The 19,376-nt window shown below is 38.2% G+C and overlaps 1 protein-coding gene across 1 annotated transcript in view; it reads left to right on the top strand.

The window, feature by feature from the left end:
• Window positions 1–19,376, top strand: part of ABI3BP (ABI family member 3 binding protein) — a 169,444-nt gene that overhangs the window by 125,867 nt on the left and 24,201 nt on the right. Inside the window, 5 exon segments of the mRNA XM_075168065.1 lie at window positions 6,935–7,030; window positions 11,849–11,959; window positions 14,723–14,806; window positions 16,198–16,266; window positions 17,514–17,726. Of these exon segments, the coding sequence (XP_075024166.1) occupies window positions 6,935–7,030; window positions 11,849–11,959; window positions 14,723–14,806; window positions 16,198–16,266; window positions 17,514–17,726 (573 nt within the window).

The following is a 19,376-nucleotide window of genomic DNA, read 5'->3' as shown; positions in this document are numbered from 1 at the left end:
CTGAGTATCATTATGAAATTATATTGACGCTCAGTCAGTGTAAACTTACAGATAGATAGATTATTATGTGGCTACTGTTTACTGATGTTTTCTAGATGATAGGTCCAGAATAATTACTGGAAAACACTTTGTTGAAAAGGGTTACCCAGTTCATAGAATAGAACCATAGAATCATTAAGGTTGGAAAAGACCTTTAAGATCATCAAGTCCAACTGTCAACCCAACACCACCATGCCCACTAAACCATGTCCCTAAGCGCCTCATCTACACGTCTTTTAAATACCTCCAGGAAGGGTGACTCAACCGCTTCCCTGGGCAGCCTGGTCCAATGTTTAATGACTCTTTAGGTAAAGAAATTTTTCCTAATTTCCAATCTAAACCTCCCTTGGCGCAACTTGAGGCCATTTTCTCTCGTCCTATCGCTAGTTACTTGGCAGAAGAGACCAACACCCACCTCGCTACAACCTCCTTCCAGGTAGTTGTAGAGCGCAATAAGGTCTCCCCTGAGTCTCCTCTTCTCCAGACTAAACAGTCCCAGTTCTCTCAGCCGCTCCTCATAAGACGTGTTCTCCAGACCCTTCACCAGCTTCGTTGCCCTTCTCTGGACACGCTCCAGCACCTCAATGTCCTTCTTGTAGTGAGGGGCCCAAAACTGAACACAGTATTTGAGGTGCGGCTTCACCAGTGCCGAGTACAGGGGCACGATCACCTCCCTGCTCCTGCTGGCCACGCTATTTCTGACACAGGCCAGGATGCCTTTGGCCTTCTTGGCCACCTGAGCACACTGCTGGCTCATGTTCAGCCGGCTGTCAACCAGCACCCCCAGGTCCTTTTCCTCTGGGCAGCTTTCCAGCCACTCTTCCCCAAGCCTGTAGCGTTGCATGGGGTTGCTGTCACCCAAGTGCAGGACCTGGCACTTGGCCTTGTTGAACCTCATACAGTTGGCCTCAGCCAATCGATCCAGCCTGTCCAGGTCCCTCTGCAGAGCCTTCCTGCCCTCGAGCAGATCAACACTCCCGCCCAGCTTGGTGTCGTCTGCAAACTCACTGAGGGAGCACTCGATCCCCTCATCCAGATCATTGATAAAGACATTGAACAGGACCAGCCCCAGTACTGAGCCCTGGGGAACACCGCTCGTGACCAGCTGCCAACTGGATTTAACTCCATTCACTACAACTCTCTGGGCTCGGCCGTCCAGCCAGTTTTTTACCCAGCGAAGAGTGTACCTGTCTAGGCCGTGAGCCTCCAGCTTCTCTAGGAGAATGCTGTGGGAGACAGTGTCAAAGGCTTTACTGAAGTCCAGGTAGACCACATCCACAGCCTTTCCCTCATCCACAAGACGGGTCACCTGGTCATAGAAGGAGATCAGGTTGGTCAAGCAGGACCTGCCTTTCATGAACCTGTGCTGGCTGGGCCTGATGCCCTGGTTGTCCCATACATGCCTTGTGAGCACCTTCAAGATGAACTGCTCCATAATCTTCCCCAGTACCGAGGTCAGGTTGACAGGCCTGTAGTTCCCTGGATCCTCCTTCTGGCCTTTCTTGTAGATGGGCATCACATTGGCAAGCCTCCAGTCGTCCGGGACCTCCCCAGTTAACCAGGATTGCTGGTAAATGATGGAGAGTGGCTTGGCAAGCTCCTCCGCCAGCTCCGTCAGTACCCTCGGGTGGATCCCATCCGGCCCCATAGACTTGTGAGCGTCCAGGTGGCGTAGCAGGTCATTAACTGCTTCCTTTTGGATTATGGGGAGTTTATATCCAAGTTGTTTATGTCCAAGTCAGAAGACTTGGTAAGAAAGCCTTAAAGCCAGGTATCTTGCTAGCTACTGGCTATGCATGTTGTGTGTTCACGTCGGACCTACTCTATTCAGACTATGCAGTATTCAGACTATACAGTATTCAGCCTTGAATTCTTCAGCACCAAGAAGATTCCAAGCTGATGGATGATAGAGGAGGGTGAGAACTGTCACTTCAATTTACACATCCTTACACACACACATAACTTACATCCCCAAAACCACAAGATTTATTCAAAATACTGGTTTGTTTGGGGGAAAAATAATTTATCCTTTTTCAATTGTACTTGATTTTTCCATCCAAACAAAATAATGTTGTCAGTGCTAATTCAAATGAATCCATATTTTTTATTTAATAAAGCATTAATTTATTATACCAATACAAATACTGCTGGTTTTGTTTTAATACAGCCATTGGTTAATTAAATACAGAATTTTGGTATTCTTCATCAATGATGCAAGTTTAAAATAATAAATAATATAAATAAATAAACAAATAACACACACATATTCAAACAAACTTTTGGCTGTTCACCCACTACTAACAATGCTACTGTCCCATACTATTGTTCTGTGCTAGCTAGGTTAGGATAACCTGAGTAATATACCATCTATTCTACACATTCCTTTTTTTGTCTGTATAACGTTTCCCTGTACTAGGATTTTCAAAGTATCTTTGGCAATTTAATACCTGTTGTTGACCTTAGTATGACTTGAGCTACTCATTCCTGTACATAATTTTGAGAAGCCCACCATGTTTTTAGAAATGGCAAAACCTCAGAAGAGATGGTTGTATATTTAAATTGAATTACAAATAGCCTGTTTGCAACATGACATGCTCTTCTGTATTACATAGAGAGTGGATACCTTCATTGGAGGTATGTGCTCTTTGATCTTTCATAGTCCTTCTCGTAAATGAAATGACTCCATCGAATTCCAGGATATCAGAGACAGTTACAGTATTAAATGACCAATGGCAGTATTTGTGGGTCAGAAAGTTTTGTTCTTTGCTTGTGTTGGCAGCCTGCGTATAAGTGAGCTTTCTAATGTCTGATTACCAAAATAGGCAGAATGCACACAGGTGTCCAGGAGCAGGTGGCTTTTAAATCACATTATGAAATTATGCATGAATACACAATTATGTTAGACAGTATATTAAGCTTTTCCCTTCTTCCATATAGTAGTAACCTTGGCAGAGGTATTTGTAGGTTAAAAAGAAGAAAAAAAAGAGTGTATGCTAAGTATATCGCAGTATAAACATAATAGTAGACATGTAAATTGTTAAATGTAGTTTATTGTGCTTAATGCTGTTTTAGGTGACTGCTAAAGTATGGTTTTAAGCAATCTTATTTTAAATGCTCCTGTTGGAGTGCCCACTAGTCGTCATTATTTCCATGTCTTTATAGTATTGCCAGGAGGAAGTAGAGCTTCATTGTGGTAGACGATGTCAAAAATCGTCACAAGACTATTATCTTGCTATGTGTACTCACAGGTGAATAAGTACCTTCTTTTAGAATTCTTCTGGAAAATGATACTTCTAGTAATATTTCCCATTGCTCAGTTATGTAAGTCTTTTTTCTCTAACATAAAGAAATGTCCTGAAGATGTCTGTTACCTTGATTTTGTGTCCTGCCAAGTGAGCCCTTTAATTTAAGCCTGGTGTCCAAAATAGGAAGGAAGAGCTGGCATTTATTATCTACTGTCCATTTCTTTCTGCTTCCAACCCTGCTGACATAGCAACTCATTGATATCTTTCTGTGAGTCTGCACCTTTCTTCTGAGAAGTGTAGAGAAATCACCAATGAATTTTGTACGTTCATGACATGTTGAGAGAGGACTGTTTTTCGCAACTTTTCAGTCTGTACTTCCCTTGATAATCAATAAGTGAAATTCCAAGTCTTCTGTAAAGGAGGTACCTCACAGTATTGTGGCAAATGCAGTATCTGAGCCTACAAGGCTGTCTGTGCTCATAATTTCTCACAACAAGAGAGTTCAGGTAATCAATTAAAGAAATCCATATCTCTCCCAAGCAACGTGCAATACATATTGCAAACAGAATTCCTAAGTCTGCAGAAGAGACTTAGAAAAGAGAACTCTACTAACCTGGAACCCTGAATCTTGCCGGCTGAGCAAAGACAAAAAGGTTTCTTTTTCAGTAAGTGATATCTTAGAGAAATGATAACATATTAAGATATCCGGATGATTTTTGGGGGTGGGGAAGTTTATTTCTTCCATTATGAAAATGATATGTTATTTTCTGTGATTAGCTTATCAGAATCCTTAACTTCTGATCTAAGCTGATCAGAATCCTTAATTGAACTGTAAGGAACAACATGTTTTCAGGCTTACCTTTAGATATTACATCATTTTTTCTTTCTTTGAAGAAGAGCACATTTACTGAAGAGCCATGGATACTCTGTTGTTTGAAGACCAGTTTGGATCTTTTAATTCCTTGCTGGGCTGGCACTGCTGTTGGATGTACTCCACTTCTTCCTGATTGTGCCCATTAGCATCAGTGCAAAGATGTTTCACCCCATGCAGAGTGTGCTTGGCAGCTGCAGGGTCCGGATGATAAGCAGCGGAATTTGTTTTTTCCAGTGGCAGCACGTGGGATTGTGGCTGGTTTCCTGGCAGGCTTTTCAGTCTCCTGGCTAGCTGTAGTGCCAGGTGGTAAACTTGACTGTGGGAAAGAGACAGGGATTGCCTCCTCATGACTAACATTCCTTCTAGTTTTCTACCATGTTTTAGCCATTTTCTCTAGAATTTAATTTTGTTGAGATGGCTTTTCATATTTGTCTTAGTGTATGTAACTTATCTTACTCAATTTTTTTTTTTTATTTAACCCTAACCATTTAAAAACCACTCTATTAAGCTTCCAGACAACCTTCAGCAAACAAACTTTGAGCAACGTTTCCATTTCCCTTGTGACAGAGAAATAGTTGGTTTTCATTGTAATGGCCATTAATTTAGTGTTCTATTTTCTTTTTATTTTTGAAACTGTGAGTGTATAGCCAAGTTCTAGAGGAACTCAAGTATTAAGGTATTTCAGTTTGTTTTATCAAGGGCACTTTTTCCGGTTCTTCCCTTAAAATGATCCACACTTCTAATGGTATTCCTGCTATTAAAGATGCAGTGGTTAGTTTTAAGGAGTTCCAGACCCCATGAATATTTCCAGGAAAAAAGACAGAAATAAAAGAAGACACAAACACACATGCAAGTAATACATGTATTCTCAGTCCTGTTAAAAGTTTGGATGAATGTGGTAAGTCGAAATGCTTATAATAAGCAAGTTATGTTAGCTAGCATAAGGCATATGCTATGATAAACACAGCAAGCTGTTTGACAGTGCAGGTACCTTGTGTGAAAACACAAACTTTTATGTAACTTTAAAGTGCATTGAAACATTCAAAAAGGAGGTTTTGTCAACAGGGGAGTGTTGTGGTTTGATCAGCTTTTTCCCTGAAACTTTGACTTATTTTTCATTACTACTTTACTAATGGCAGCAGTGCAAGTTTCTGAAAAAAACTAAAGAACAGCAGTGCAAGTTTCTGAAAAAAAAAAAATTACTTCTTCCATCTAGAATGTATACAATATTTTGTTCATTCCTAGCTGATATAACTCAGAAAAGCTTGTGATTCTAAATTAGATTGTAAGGAGCAGGACAGAGGTAGGCTTTTCTGTAGACTCTGTAAAATGCAAAACTAAATTAGACTTGTAATGGGTACTTGGGTGCTTTAGTGTGATTTAGTCAATGTGCTACTACATTTTGTTGATGTGTTTATTGTGAGATGAAGCTAAGAACCTCAATATCCTCTGACTATAGTCTGTGGTGTACAAGATTATTTTTCTTTTTAAAACTGGTGCTGGTCTTCTCATGCCTCTTCTTCCTTGAACACCATTCCCGTGAAACATTGATTAGCACTCTGGCACTTTGTATATCTGAACATCTAATCAACCACTTTAGTTACCTAAGACTAACCTTTAGTTACCGAAGACAAATATCAGTTATATAAAACCACATGATGTGTTTAGAAATTTTAGTCACAGGGACCAGGTGACCTGCATCCTGTTCCCAGCTTACTACAAGTCTCATTACTTTAATCTTAAGTAAATCATTTAACGTGTCCATACTATGGACTGTGGATTCCTAAGGTATGACTAACAAGAATGGCCAAATAGTAAAATAATTGAAAAATTATCTGCTTTATGCTTTCAAAATACTAGTTTAATCTCAAAACAAACTGAGCACCAGATTATAAACCTATGAAATCTTTGGTTGAAATGTTTAGATCATGTTGGAATAGGGTTGGAATTTGATAATGAATTTAATTTTGAGATTTTTTTTTTTTTTACTACATTAATTTTTCTTATGTCATGAGAAAGAGTGATTCCCCCCCGCCCAACATGATGAAATTGCAATGCATCTTCTCACTCTACCATATATAGAGTTTTTAAAAAGTAAATATACTTACTTTTATAGGGAAAGTATATTAATTTAACAGTCTGGCTATCCTATAAATATCAGCACGTGAAACAGTTGTTCTGTACCAGGAGTAGTGGTGTTGATCTTTTTAATGGCATTTACTTCATTTTTTTTTTAAAATGTGTTTATGTAACTTTTAAGTAGGACTTTCTTTTATATACAAACTGAATTTTATGTACATTTTGCCTCCAGTACTCTGAATATGGTATATGTTTGGTTCAGAATTGCTCTAGCCATTCTATGGGGGATAACCGAAGATCTTTTTTTGGGGAGAAGGAGAACTTTGCCCTTTGCAAGAATCAATGGACATTTTATTCTGTATATTGAAAAACTAAAATGTTCTCTGTACTCATCTTTCCACATATAATCTTGTTTTAACTCATCTGTTCTCTCTTAATCTTATTAATTCTCTGTTTCCAAATATACTTTTTTCAAAGAATTTTTAAAAATACATTTCAGACTCTAGACCCAGATCACTTTCTACTTACTTGAATGGGAAGATAACGGATATCACTAAGTTATCAGTAAAAACATAGGTGGCCATATATGCCAGTTTTGTACGTAATGTTAGCTAGAGTTTGAAGATATGCAATATACAAGTATTCCATAACTTGGTACTGCACTGTAGATACTTATTTCATTTCCTTTGTTTCACAGGTGATATATATACACCTGAGGATATTGCCAGAAAAATTGGCGTGGATGTCAAAAAACCTTTGGAATATAGCGATACCTGGGAAAAGCCAATTTCTGGTAAGGTTAATAAGAGAAGACAATATAGCAAATTTTAACAGTTATGAAAAATAAAAACACCGCCTTTCCTACACAAAAAGCACCTCCACTAAGAAGAGAAAATAATACTTAGTCATCCTCATCAATACACCTTCTCTTGGCTTCAGGATGCTACTAAAAAGAGATAAAAATAAGAATATTTCATGGTCACTACTTAGTCACTAACATATGCCATATATTAAAAATTACCACCACCAGCATTGTATTCTTATGATCAAACAGCCACAATACTGTAAGCACTGATTTTTTTCATACTAATAGTTTCTACATAGCAAGTGAGAATAAGGTGAATGCATAACCAAATTGTCCTCCCATTTATGAGAAAGTTTTGTTGAATATTAGGATTGCAGGGAAAATTAGAATGTTAGGCTTGAAGCAAAATAACAATGTGGAGTAAATAAGGTTACAGGTTTTTTTACAGGGGCTATACCAGGCTTGTCAGTTTTACTTTTCTTGCAAGTCTTGCAATCATATTTTCAAAACAATCAAAATATTTTTACTGAAAAATGGCTTCCCCAAATAGGCCTTCAAAAATAGACTTTTTGTATTTCACTTTTTTCTAGTCAGCTTCTTAGAAATTTTCTGTTTCAACTGAAAAGTTGTAGTATAGAGTGTGTTTGTATGCCACATGTATAGACACAAACATACATACAAACATGTAAACACTCTTACATGTAGAGAAATTCTTTGTTTCATAAGCATAACCAAGAATAGATCTTGTTTTAGCTGTGCTTTTTTACTGATATAAAAACTGACTGAAAATAAAATCTTTTTTGGTTTTAGCCTTGGATGTACTATTCAGCTGCAGCTGCTCTTTTTAGTTAGGTTTTCCTTTGAAAACATGTTATTAGATTTAAAAACCCAGATACAAATATATGCCCCTGACTAATCTATAAACTGCTGTTTGCTCCTAATCCCTGCTGAATTTCCTTTGCACCTAATTTACCTGCACAAAGACGAGCTTATCTTGACAGCTGAGTTCTGATGTTGTATCTTTTTTAAGTTTATTCAATCTGAAGATTGTACTTTGCAAAGATTAAGTCCAGTGTGATATACTATTAGTAGTAGCTGGATGCAGACTGTAAACTGAAAACAAGGATGGTGCTCTGCATTTTTTGTTACTGAATGTCAGGCAGTGGTGTCTACTTAAGTAAATTCAGCTTGTGATTTGCAGAAACTGGAAGGTTTTTTATGCACATAGATTTGAAGGAACATCTACATCTGCTTTTACTCATCTTATGACATTAGATGTTTAAAGTTAAGCTTTTAGAGCTTTGAAGTAAGCCAATACCTTGAACTGTTGCCATAAAAGACAGTTGGGTATGGTTGTGAAGTTAGCTGCTACTCTTTCTTAATTTTCTTATATACTTCTGTGATCACAGCTCTCTTCATGAGGCCTTAATATGTATATCAAAATTCAGAATTATAGAATCATAGAATGGTTTGGTTTGGAAGGAACCTTTAAAGATCAAATAGTTCCAGCCCCTCCTGCTGTGGGCACGGACATCTTTCATTAGATCAGGTTGCTTAAAGCCCCATCCAACCTGGCCTTGAACACTTCCAGAGAGGGGGCATCCACAACTTCTCTGAGCAACATATTCCAGTGTCTCACCACCCTAATAGTAAAGAATTTCTTCCTTATATTTAACCTAAATCTACCCTCGTTTAGTTTAAAACTATTACCCCTTGTCCTATCACTACAGGCCCTGGTAAAAAGTCTCTCTCAGTTTCTCTTATAAGTTCCCTTTAAGTACTGAATGTTGCAATAATGTCTCCCTGGAGCCTTCTCTTCTCCAGGCTAAACAACCCCAACTCTCTCAGACTTTCTTCATAGGAGAGGTGTTCCAGCCCTCTGATCATTTTTGTGGCCCTCCTCTGGACCCACTGTAACAGGTCCATGTCTTTCTGGTGCTGAAGGCTCCAGAGCTGGACACAGTACTCCAGGTGGGGTCTCACAAGAGCAGAGTAGAAGGAGAGAATCACCTCCCTTGCCCTGCTGGCCACAATTCTTTTGATGCAGCCCAGGATACAATTGGCTTTCTGGGCTGCAAGCACACACTGCTGGCCTATATCTAATTTTTCATCTACGAATATCCCCAAGTCTTTCTCTGCAGGTTTGTTCTGAATTCACCTGTCACCTAGCCTGTACTGAGAATGGTGATTACCCTGACCCAGGTGCAGGACCTTGCACTTGGCCTTGTTGAACTTCATGAGGTTTGCATTGGCCCACTTCTCCAGCCTGCCAGGGTCTCTCTTGATGGCATACCTTCCTTCAAGCGTATCAACTGCACCACTCAGCTTAGTGTCAAGCTTGCTGAGGGTGCACTCAATCCTACCGTCTATGTCATCACTAAAGATATTGAACAGTACTGGTCCCAATATGGACCCCTGAGGGACACCACTTGTTACTTATCAACATATGGACATAGAGCCATTGATGGCAAGTATTTATATGGGGCTGTCTAGCCAATTCCTTTTCCATTGAATAGCCCATCCATCAAACCCATATCTCTCCAATTTAGCAACAAGGATGTTGTGTGGGACTGTGTCAGAGGCCTTGCAAAAGTCAAGATAGATAACATCAGTTGCTCTTCCCTTATACACCAACACAGTCATTCCATCATAGAAAGCCACCAGATTAGTCAGGCACGATTTGCCATTATGAAGCCATGTTGGCTGTCTTTAATCACCTCCCTGTCATTCATATGCCTTGACAGAACTTCCAGGAGGATCTGTTCCATGATCTTACCAGGCAAAGAGGTGAGGCTGATTAATCAGATATTGCTATAAGTTAGCCAGTATTTGACTTTGCTTTTAAATACATTTACTTTTTCTGAAAATTTAGTGTGTGTTAACTGAAAAATTTACATTTACGCTAGTTACGAGAAATGAAAAAGATAGGTTATAGCACACAAGAATTAAGCTTGATGTGTTAAAAGTCTGTCCTAAGAGGATGCATGCCCTCCTTTTTCATGAAGAGTGACAGAGTCAAGGAAATACATTCCTGGTCCACAAAGAACTCCTGAGATTAAATAAATCCTAATAGTTCACCATGCCGCTGTCCTCACAAGAGTCTACGCTATCACAAAATCCCTAAATTCTATTGTATGTCCTAGTTTAGAAGCTCAACCTCCAAACATTGTTGATTAGATTTGGTAGCATCATAAACCGTCATCCAAATCATTGTGGAAGTAGTAGAAGGGAAGAGTAGGGAATCTTGTTTTTCCAGAGTGCAGTGTAGTAGATTCAACTGTGACACAGTCCGCTAAAAGTGATGTTTTGGCTTGCATGTAACTGTTGCAATTGTGTTGTTCAGAATATGTGACAGAAACCACTGACAAGTCAATACTTGCACATTTTTACCCCATAAATATCTCAGACAATCCCATTCCCTAAATATGGACAGGGGGAAAATTAATCATGGATACTACCATGTAGTAGTATGTAGGGTATGATGACTTATATATACAACAATTTATTATCCTTTTTCAGGTCTTTAGGCATATTTTTTTCATCTCCATCTGGGGATTAAGAATGAATATAAAACCTACAAATGCTATTTTCAAAACCATTACATTAACCTGAATTAGACAGAGCATTATTTCCTTTCTTGTTCTGAGGGATTTAAAAAAAATGTGTTTTATAAGTGACTACAAAAGTCCAAAAGGAAAAAGGAACAGAGAAAGATGGAGGTGTTCCTGTTTGTATATTGTAAGTATTTCTAAAAAGGCTCTCCGAATGAGTCTTTGGATCTGCTCCCTTCTCGCCCACAGTCACTCTATTTATAGGGTAAACTAAGGTCTGATATGTAGAGCCCGAGGTACTCCCTGTAGCCAGTAACTCAGTATCAGGCATCTTGCATATTTGTTGACATTGGCAGCATTATAAGAATTACATTACTCTTGAAGATTTTCCCCTGTTAGGTACAAAATGTCTTTTGTTACATAAATGTGTTGCACATATCTCCTGTTTTTTTCTTAAGGAAAGAAGTGCAAAGGTGAATAGTGGAAGAAAAATCTTTTCCTTTGCCTTTCCTTTGCATAATAAAATCCTTTATAATTGCATGGAAAATACACTAAAATGTTTTGTAAGTATGAATTAAGAGGCGTAGGTTCTCCTTTCAGACCTCACTGCCAAAGGACCTTACCAGATAAATTTAATAGAGATTGGCTGGAACTGCACATTGAAACAACCTAGCTGGGTGCTTCAGGAGTTTCTAACACAATAACTGTCTCTAGCCATGTCAGTGCATGAAGTGACACTGACTTTTTTCATTTTTCACTTTTGAACAGCATAGCATGCATTGTCCCTAATGATAATCCCCCTTTTGCTATATCTTTTGGTTCAAGCTGAGGGTGACCAGTTTTATCAGTTAGAAAGTACAGAAATGTTGTGAGTAGGATACTGAAGATGTTTCCAAGTACACTGAGGTAGTGTTTATTGTGGGAAGAAGTATCCTGTTGGCTGCCAAAAAATTACTGTTGACAGAAATGCATAACTACACAGAAAATGAATTGCTGAAACACTTGTACAAAATCCCAGAGGAGCTCCATTTTTTCAGTGTAAGCTTGGTTTAAAACTCCATGGCACACGCTTCCCAAAGAATTTAAGGCTGAAAATACAACTCATTTCAGCTCCTAACCTTGCTTCTCTGCTTTTGATATTAAACCAGACGTGAAACATTTGTTTGAGAAGTCAGAATATAACTTAAAATGGGTTTCTGATTTTATGGAATTTGAGGTTAAATAAATAACAACACTGTCTTGTAATGTCATTCAGTAACTACATCACCTGGCCCTCAGCATCCTCCTATACCTCCTGTCAAGCCTACACAAATGCGAAGAAAACCTCTGCCTCCAAACACAGTGACTGGTAAACCAGGGAGTCCAGGTATCTCAGCCTTTTCAGCATAAATATTTTATTATGTGTGAGATAATACTGAATGACTAGCAGGATATGGGAGAATTTTATAGTATAGATTCTTTTTCTTTAATCTGTGATATCTGTAGAAACTAGTCTTCTGGAACACGCAGGCCTTGTCTTCTGTCTTCATACATAAACTCTGTTTTCCTTTTGTTTTCCTAACCCAGTTATGTCAAAATCATCCCTCATAAGGGAGCTGAAAGCACAATAGCATAATGCAAGTCATCCTTCAAGATGATCAACCTTAAGAACATTTCATGTCTACTAATAACATTTGCAGTTACTTAATGTGCATGTCAGATGGGAGATATTTCATATTATGCTTCAATGCATACTCCCAACTGGTTATTTGTAAAGAAATTCTGTACCATACATATGGCATATCCATTAACCACTGCAAATAATGAGCTAATAGGCACCCAGAAAGCTAACTGCACTGGGAGGTAGAGCAAGCTGAGTTATTTCATGTGCAAAGAGTTTAGCTTCATTCCTGTGCTACAGTATTCCTGCTTCTCAGGATCAGTATAGGGGCATACAGAAACTTTCACATTTCCTATTTTATTTTAATTTTGTCCTGAAGCTGATATTCAGTATCCTTGTGTATGTTTTGTCTGTGGATTCTGTATAAGAATCCTCAGGCTAACGTTATTCCAGGTAGTCAGAAACTATCATCTCATTATGCTTAGCATCATGAGAAATGCTTCCCTCTTCATATTACCCTCTGTAGTTCACTGGAAATATGAAAGTCTTGGTTCTGCTGTATTTCCTTTTGACTTTTTATGATTTGTTTCATTTGGGGCTTTGTGTGCTATTAAGTCACCAAAGACCTAAATAATTTTTCAGTATTTTGTGCAGCAGATTAGAAGGAAGAATCTCTAAGCTGGATGAAACAAGCTGTATATTTACTCAACAGCAGAGCCAAGATCGAAAAGTTGTGTCTATACTTGCTGTTGATCGATGGTATTTCCTTAGTACTAACTACAACAGAACATAATACATTGTCAGCCTTAATCTGTATCATAAAAAAAAGTTGACCTGATACATTTTCTTTTCCTTGTAATGGGATTTATGCTAATTTTCTCCATTAAGTGTATAATTAATTTACCAGTGTTTTGAAATTTCACCCTTTTTCCATACAGTAGAGGCCAGGTTATGTGGTAGTCAGCAGTTACCATATCGTCTCAGGCATTCAAGATGGAATAAATTGGTTAGATGATTTGGTTCTTCCTTGTGGGGCTAGTAGCAGATTTTCCTTTTTCTGTGTTTCCTAGTGTTTTATCCAGCTTAGTTTTAAACTTCATAGTTGAGTTTTTTCTGGTTCCCTGGAGAGATAGTTCCACAGTACCAACAGGAAAAATTTGCCTCAATGTTCTTCTTGGATTTTCCCTTTCCTGATTCTGTCTTGTTTCTCTTTCTCATTAACACTGTGATTAATTCCTTACTTGCATCTTTCTTACTCATCCAGTGAATGAGTATTATGGGAAGGTTTCTATGCAGACATTAAAATGTTCCTGAATGGGAAAAAAGGAAACAACAGTGTTCCAGGACCTTTGTGAAACTGGGCTCTAGTGAGAATCTTAATAAATTTCCACTTTATTAAGGAAATTAGTGGAAAGTAGGGATTTTTGTTGTTTTAAACTTGGTTCACCACAGTTCTGCCTTCAGTCACCATGTTCTTCTGTGTCATATATGCAGGGAAGGTAACTACATTATGTAGTTCTTGACTTTTTGGGGGTTGAGATTTCACAGTCACGCAGTGGTTATCTGGGGGTATCTGCATGTTTTGTGAATGTAGTTCTTGTCTGTTACAGCTATTTTGGAAACAATCAAGACATCCTTTACCATGGATTGTTTGCCTTTTAGAAACCTGTTTTCTTTATTAGGTGATAACAGCTGAGGAGTAAAAGCAATGTCACATAATCTAAAACAATTTTTAAAATAGCTATTTAATCATGGGAAATAATATTGCCTCTATCGATCAGTTTCTGTCGGAACTTACAGTGCCTACTACAGAATAGATCAGTTCAGAAAGAAAGCTTTTTCCCTTGGGTCATGTAGTGTTATAAATATTGAAAATGTTGGACTTGGTTGCATTTTTCTTACCTTCGTTTGAAGTGCATCTTAATTTCATTTAGTGGAAGCTCCAGTACTGTTCTGTGGTTAAACTCTTAATGCAGACACTAATGCAGGACTCAGTGTTTATCGTTACACATGTTCCAGCTACAGCCTTGCTAATATATATGCTGTATTGAGAGTAGAAATGAAAGAACCTTACCTATATTTGAGGGAAGAATCCAAGTTTCAGTTGCTAGCTTCAGCTATTCTGTCTTACAACTCATGAAGAAATGTGCTCTTTCATTTGAGAAACAGAAATGTCAATGCTGGTCATTTTGCATCCTTTTACTAGTCTGTATAGGATGGTTCTGTGCATTAAACCAGGTCATATTCTAGCCGATTGAAGTCCTCCAAGACAATCTCCAAGTAGCAAAGAATTTTCTTGCTGGGTTTCAGGAGTAGATTATATCGGCAATGAGGACAATTTGGAACTTTCCTAAATCCAACTGGAAGCTGTTGTATAAGTTTTGAGGGAATATCACAGTTTAAATGAAAGTACTTGTTTCATGAAGCAGTTGCCACAAATCTGAGTTCTGTTAGAAAATCAGAAAGTTGTGCCACTCTTTTAAATAGTGAATGGCTTGTTGCCACAAGTTCCTCCTTCTGTCACTATAGCTAAACCTGCTGGACCAACAACACCTGTGAGGACAGGAACATCATATAAGACGCCAACAGCTTTTGCAACTCCAGAGTATTATGGTAAGCATATTACAGACAGTTCTGGTTTCTTTTTTTTTCCTTTTTTTTTTTTTTAATGAACATAAAGGTTTCCTCTTTTTTCTTTTGCTTCCCTTCCTTAAACTATATTGATGCATTGTATATTTAATGTAAGAAGTATTCTGTCTGGGGTGATTCTGATTTCCTTTATGCCACTTTGTGACTTTTCTAACTTGACTGAGTTCATCTGGCTATCTTCTGATACACACCTTGGTAAATGAGAACATGACGTCCCTTCTGTCTTCCTAGAAATCAATACATGCTTAGCAGGCTTTCAGTACTATTCAGTGACTGTTTTAAATCTGTGAAGGACACTTCTTTTCCTGAACATTTCTTTTTGCACAGGACATAAATTCACATTATTATTCGACAGTGACTGATAGTGCTCAACATGGTTGTGATATCCTAGCTATCTGATCAAACTGCCACCATTTAAATAGAAAAAAAATGTAATAGGGTAAACATACAGGTTAGTTGGTAATTTGCCCTTTATAAAACTGGGAGTGAACTACAAGTTCAGACCTAAATCTCCTCAAAGTGGCATACAGGAATGGGTTTGGGAGAGGGTGTGCTTAGAATTTTTGAGCCAAAATATGCAGCTCTAGGTATATTCTCATAAATGATGCTGTTTCTAATTCTCCTGGATTTATAGTAATACTGAAATTCTTAATATAAGTCTCCTTATAATGATCATGAACTCACTGTGACCCTTAGTGCTCAGTAAAGCAAGCTGGATGCTAGATTTATTAAAAAATGCTTGTTGTGAATATATTGTGTTTTGTCTGTTGAGGTCCATTGCAGTATTTGCATCTAAGAGAAGATTCTGTTGTGTATAGTGGCTATTTAACACAACACTGGTGTCATGAATCCTGACTGCCTTAGCACATTTCTGTTCACCAGAGTATTTGCCTTCAATTTCCTTCAAATTTTGTGGAAGTTGTACACTCTGGAGACAGAATTTGTGATTTCCTTGTTGCTATTTTCAGAGAAGTTCATGTGCCAACATGTGCTATATATTCTATGAACATGAAACAAGCTCCAAGCTAAACAGCCAGTACAGTGCAAAAAGATGTTTTTTAAAAGGTCTAAAGAGCATTTTGCATATATTGCATGAACTGAATCCAGCTGCAGTCATGAAGTCTGTCACTTTGATTATGGCTATCTTTATATTAGCAGGTAAGTATGGGTAAGTATTACTTAGCATCACAGCCAAAATGAAGTCCTTAAAAGGAAAAGGCACATCTGGCAGCAAAGGTCTACCATGGAAGAGCTTTACCATGATTTAAAATGCCAAATGAACTGTGAAATGCTGCAGTTCTAACACTGAAACTTCGTATTTATTGCAAATTAAATTATAACTGTGTTTCCTACAGTTGATGCAACTGTCTTCAGCTCAAGTCCTACATCAGAAACAGATTCTTCAGGCAAACCGAGGTACCAAGGTAGGATTTTAATAACTATGGTATTTTTATTTGAGGGAATATATGAAGACTGACATATCTTGCATCAAAATTATCTTGTTTAGTTACTGGAAGGCCAAAATTTCATTTGATTCTGTTTCACTTCAGTGTCAGATGAAAGGGCTGTAGTGCAGACCATCAGCATATTCTTGACTAAATTTTACTTCCACTTTCTTCCCTGCTACCACCTCCTAGTTTACAGTCTTGCCCACAAACCTGTTGTGGCTCTTCCTGTATGCCAGCTGTAGTACAACTGCACACTGTTCGCATTCCACCAAACCAAACGAAAATCTTCCTGTGGGCTTGCAAGTGTACCTGGAGAGGTATTGCCCCAATACCAATGCACCTTACCATGAGGGATATCTACCCATCGTATATGCCTCACCTCTCATTCCAGGCTGTGCACATGCAGGTAGTTTAGTAATATGGTAACATAGTCAAGTTATTGCTGTTGCAGTAAACTAGAGAGTTTAGCAAGGTGAGATGAGAGGAAGAAGTGCTTTTGTACCAAAAAATTTTTCAGGTTTTTTTCTTGGTCTGGTACGAGACACTACCTTTCTGAAGACACTGCCTTTCTTGCAAGAGCTTATTGTTTACATCCAATAGAAGTTTTAATTTTAGAACTAATGTGTTTGTCCTCAGTAATCTTTCTAATTTTGATGTAGAGTACAAGATGTTTGCCTCAGAAGGTTTGTTGCAAGGTTTGGTCTTGTACCACTGAAAATGGTTAAGATTTTGACAGTCACTTTAGAAACTGCAAGTTTAATGATGGAATGACTCTGGACTAAACTTGTTACTCTCTCTGGTGAAACAAAGCGGTGATGGGCATTACATCTTTGTATTAGCATAGCGCTCAAAAGCTGCAAATGGAATTGTAGTGTCATTTGACTATAGAAGGACTAAAGTTAATTGTCCTATTTTATGACAGAAGTTAATTCTTTCAAACAGTGCTTATCACCCACTAATACCTTCAGAGTGATATTTCATCAGTGGTGCCAATGGGAAGGGGGCGAAGGCAGTGCAGATTCCAGGTCTTACAATAATAAAAAACCCAACAAACAGCTTAATATTGAATATATGGGTTTTATTCTTAAACATTTATGTTTGGCTTTGACTTGTGCAAATTTTTAGTTGGTGCCCTGAGATGGTAGTTGTGCACTAGGTGAAATGGCATTGACATTTTGTAAAAACATCCTGTATTGAGTAACAGCTCTTTCCTATTGCTACAGCCCCCCATGTCAAGTACATGAAGAAAGATGATGATGTGCCTTGCTCTATCACAAGCTCTCTTGAACATTTTCCTCAAGAAGAAGCTGGCAGCAAGGAAGAACCTACTCATCCTCCACAGAATCCTCCAACCAACCTCACAGTGGTGACTGTTGAGGGCTGTCCAACTTTCGTCATATTGGACTGGGAAAAACCAGACAATGACACTGTTACTGGTTGGTTTGATTTCTTTCCTCCATTGTATCAGAATACAGTATTTCCAGCTTATTTTTACTTTCACAGTGGTTTTATGCCATTTAAAAAATACTTTAATCCCAAGGGAGTCTTATACCTCAGTGCTTTTATTTTGTGCTACTGTCAACTCCAGCGTGGATAAGAAAATGCTACTAGATTAGAACGAGATTTTCACTACTATATCATTGGTGTCAGTGATAACACAAAAAGATACTTAAGAAGCATGACTCTGCTTCTTCTTTTAATTTCTGGCTTCTCTGTGTACAGGATCTGGTAAGATCTAGTCAAGAAGTTCCATCAGTGTGACAGTAGTCTTTATTATATAGATGCATACACATAGTGTAGACATCTTTCTTGACTTGAGGATGTTGTTGATCAGTGGACCGAACACCATGAAACCTTACATCCATCTAGTAAGTCAGTAGAACTGTGACAGCATAACACTTGCTGTGCCCACCATAGGGTCACCAAGTTGTCTATGTTAAAAGAATTTGTTTGTTTTTTTCATTTCCAAAGGAAGGTTTTTGTATTGAGAATAAATCCTTGTGAGACATGCAGGAATCAGTACATAGACAGGTAAGCATGCAAGACGACCATTTATAATTTTTCTGTCGTCTTCTGTATATCAACACAAGTTACCAAAATTGAACATTTAAATTAATTAGAAACTGAAAATTATGGTTCTTCTGTACTGTTGGGAAAATGGCTTTTGTTTTTACCATGGACATAAAACTTTGATTTGCAAAATCACTGGTTCATCACAGCCATGACCAAACGGATTTGGCTGTGTTGCATTACATGTGAGTAGAACAGATAAGACTAGGAACTGTGAGGACTAAGACTTGATCATTAGCCATTCACTTTAGCATGTAAGTGGGATGTTTTCAGATGTTGTTGTATATGCATGTCATGAGAGATTTCAGTGCAGGGGTATAATTAGGTGACTGTCACGAGCACTCTCTTCCCCAAATTAGTCCTTCCTTGATTTTCTAGAAATAATTACTAGGTTTAGCCTCTATTGTTTCTTGCTCTCCCTGCCGTTTTGAAAAATAATACAGGCAAAAAACCAAAGGGACATTCAAAACAAAAATTAGCCTGCACTTTTTTCTTCTGGGAAAGAGGAAGAAAGTTAGCCCTTCTGCTGGGTTAAAAGGGGAATAAAAAGAGACTGTAGGCTAATAAAAAGTACCAACAAGAGAGAAGAATGGTTACCTGGCTTGATTTCCACGATGCACTTTATCCTGGAAGAAAAGGAAGTGTGAGCTTATTGCTAACCTTAGAATTAGGGTAAGGATAGGCTCTCTGTGAACACTCCCCATTCCAGGCAGTTCTGCAGTGCTTCTTTTTTTTCAGGGAAAAGCCTTTTTGTTGCTGTTGTCATTTGGAGGCCTCCTCCACAGACCAGTCCTTAGCTTGATTAGATCAGATAATGTCATTTAGTCCTCGTGTTTTCTTGGAAGTAGACCTGCTGTTTTTCTTGAGTATGTTAATGAACCCACTGCAGCACAGCCATTTGTATTGCAAAAATAGAAAAACATTTCCACTATAGCTGGTAAAACTGTCAGCACACATCATCTACTGATGAGAGCAAGGGCTAATTGCCTTCTGATACTATTTCCTTTCTTTTTCAA

The sequence above is a fragment of the Calonectris borealis genome, chromosome 1 (genome assembly GCF_964195595.1).
Source record: "Calonectris borealis chromosome 1, bCalBor7.hap1.2, whole genome shotgun sequence".
Lineage (NCBI taxonomy): Eukaryota > Metazoa > Chordata > Aves > Procellariiformes > Procellariidae > Calonectris > Calonectris borealis.
Note: the sequence above shows the minus strand (reverse complement) of the source record. Positions and strands in the feature narration are given on the sequence as shown.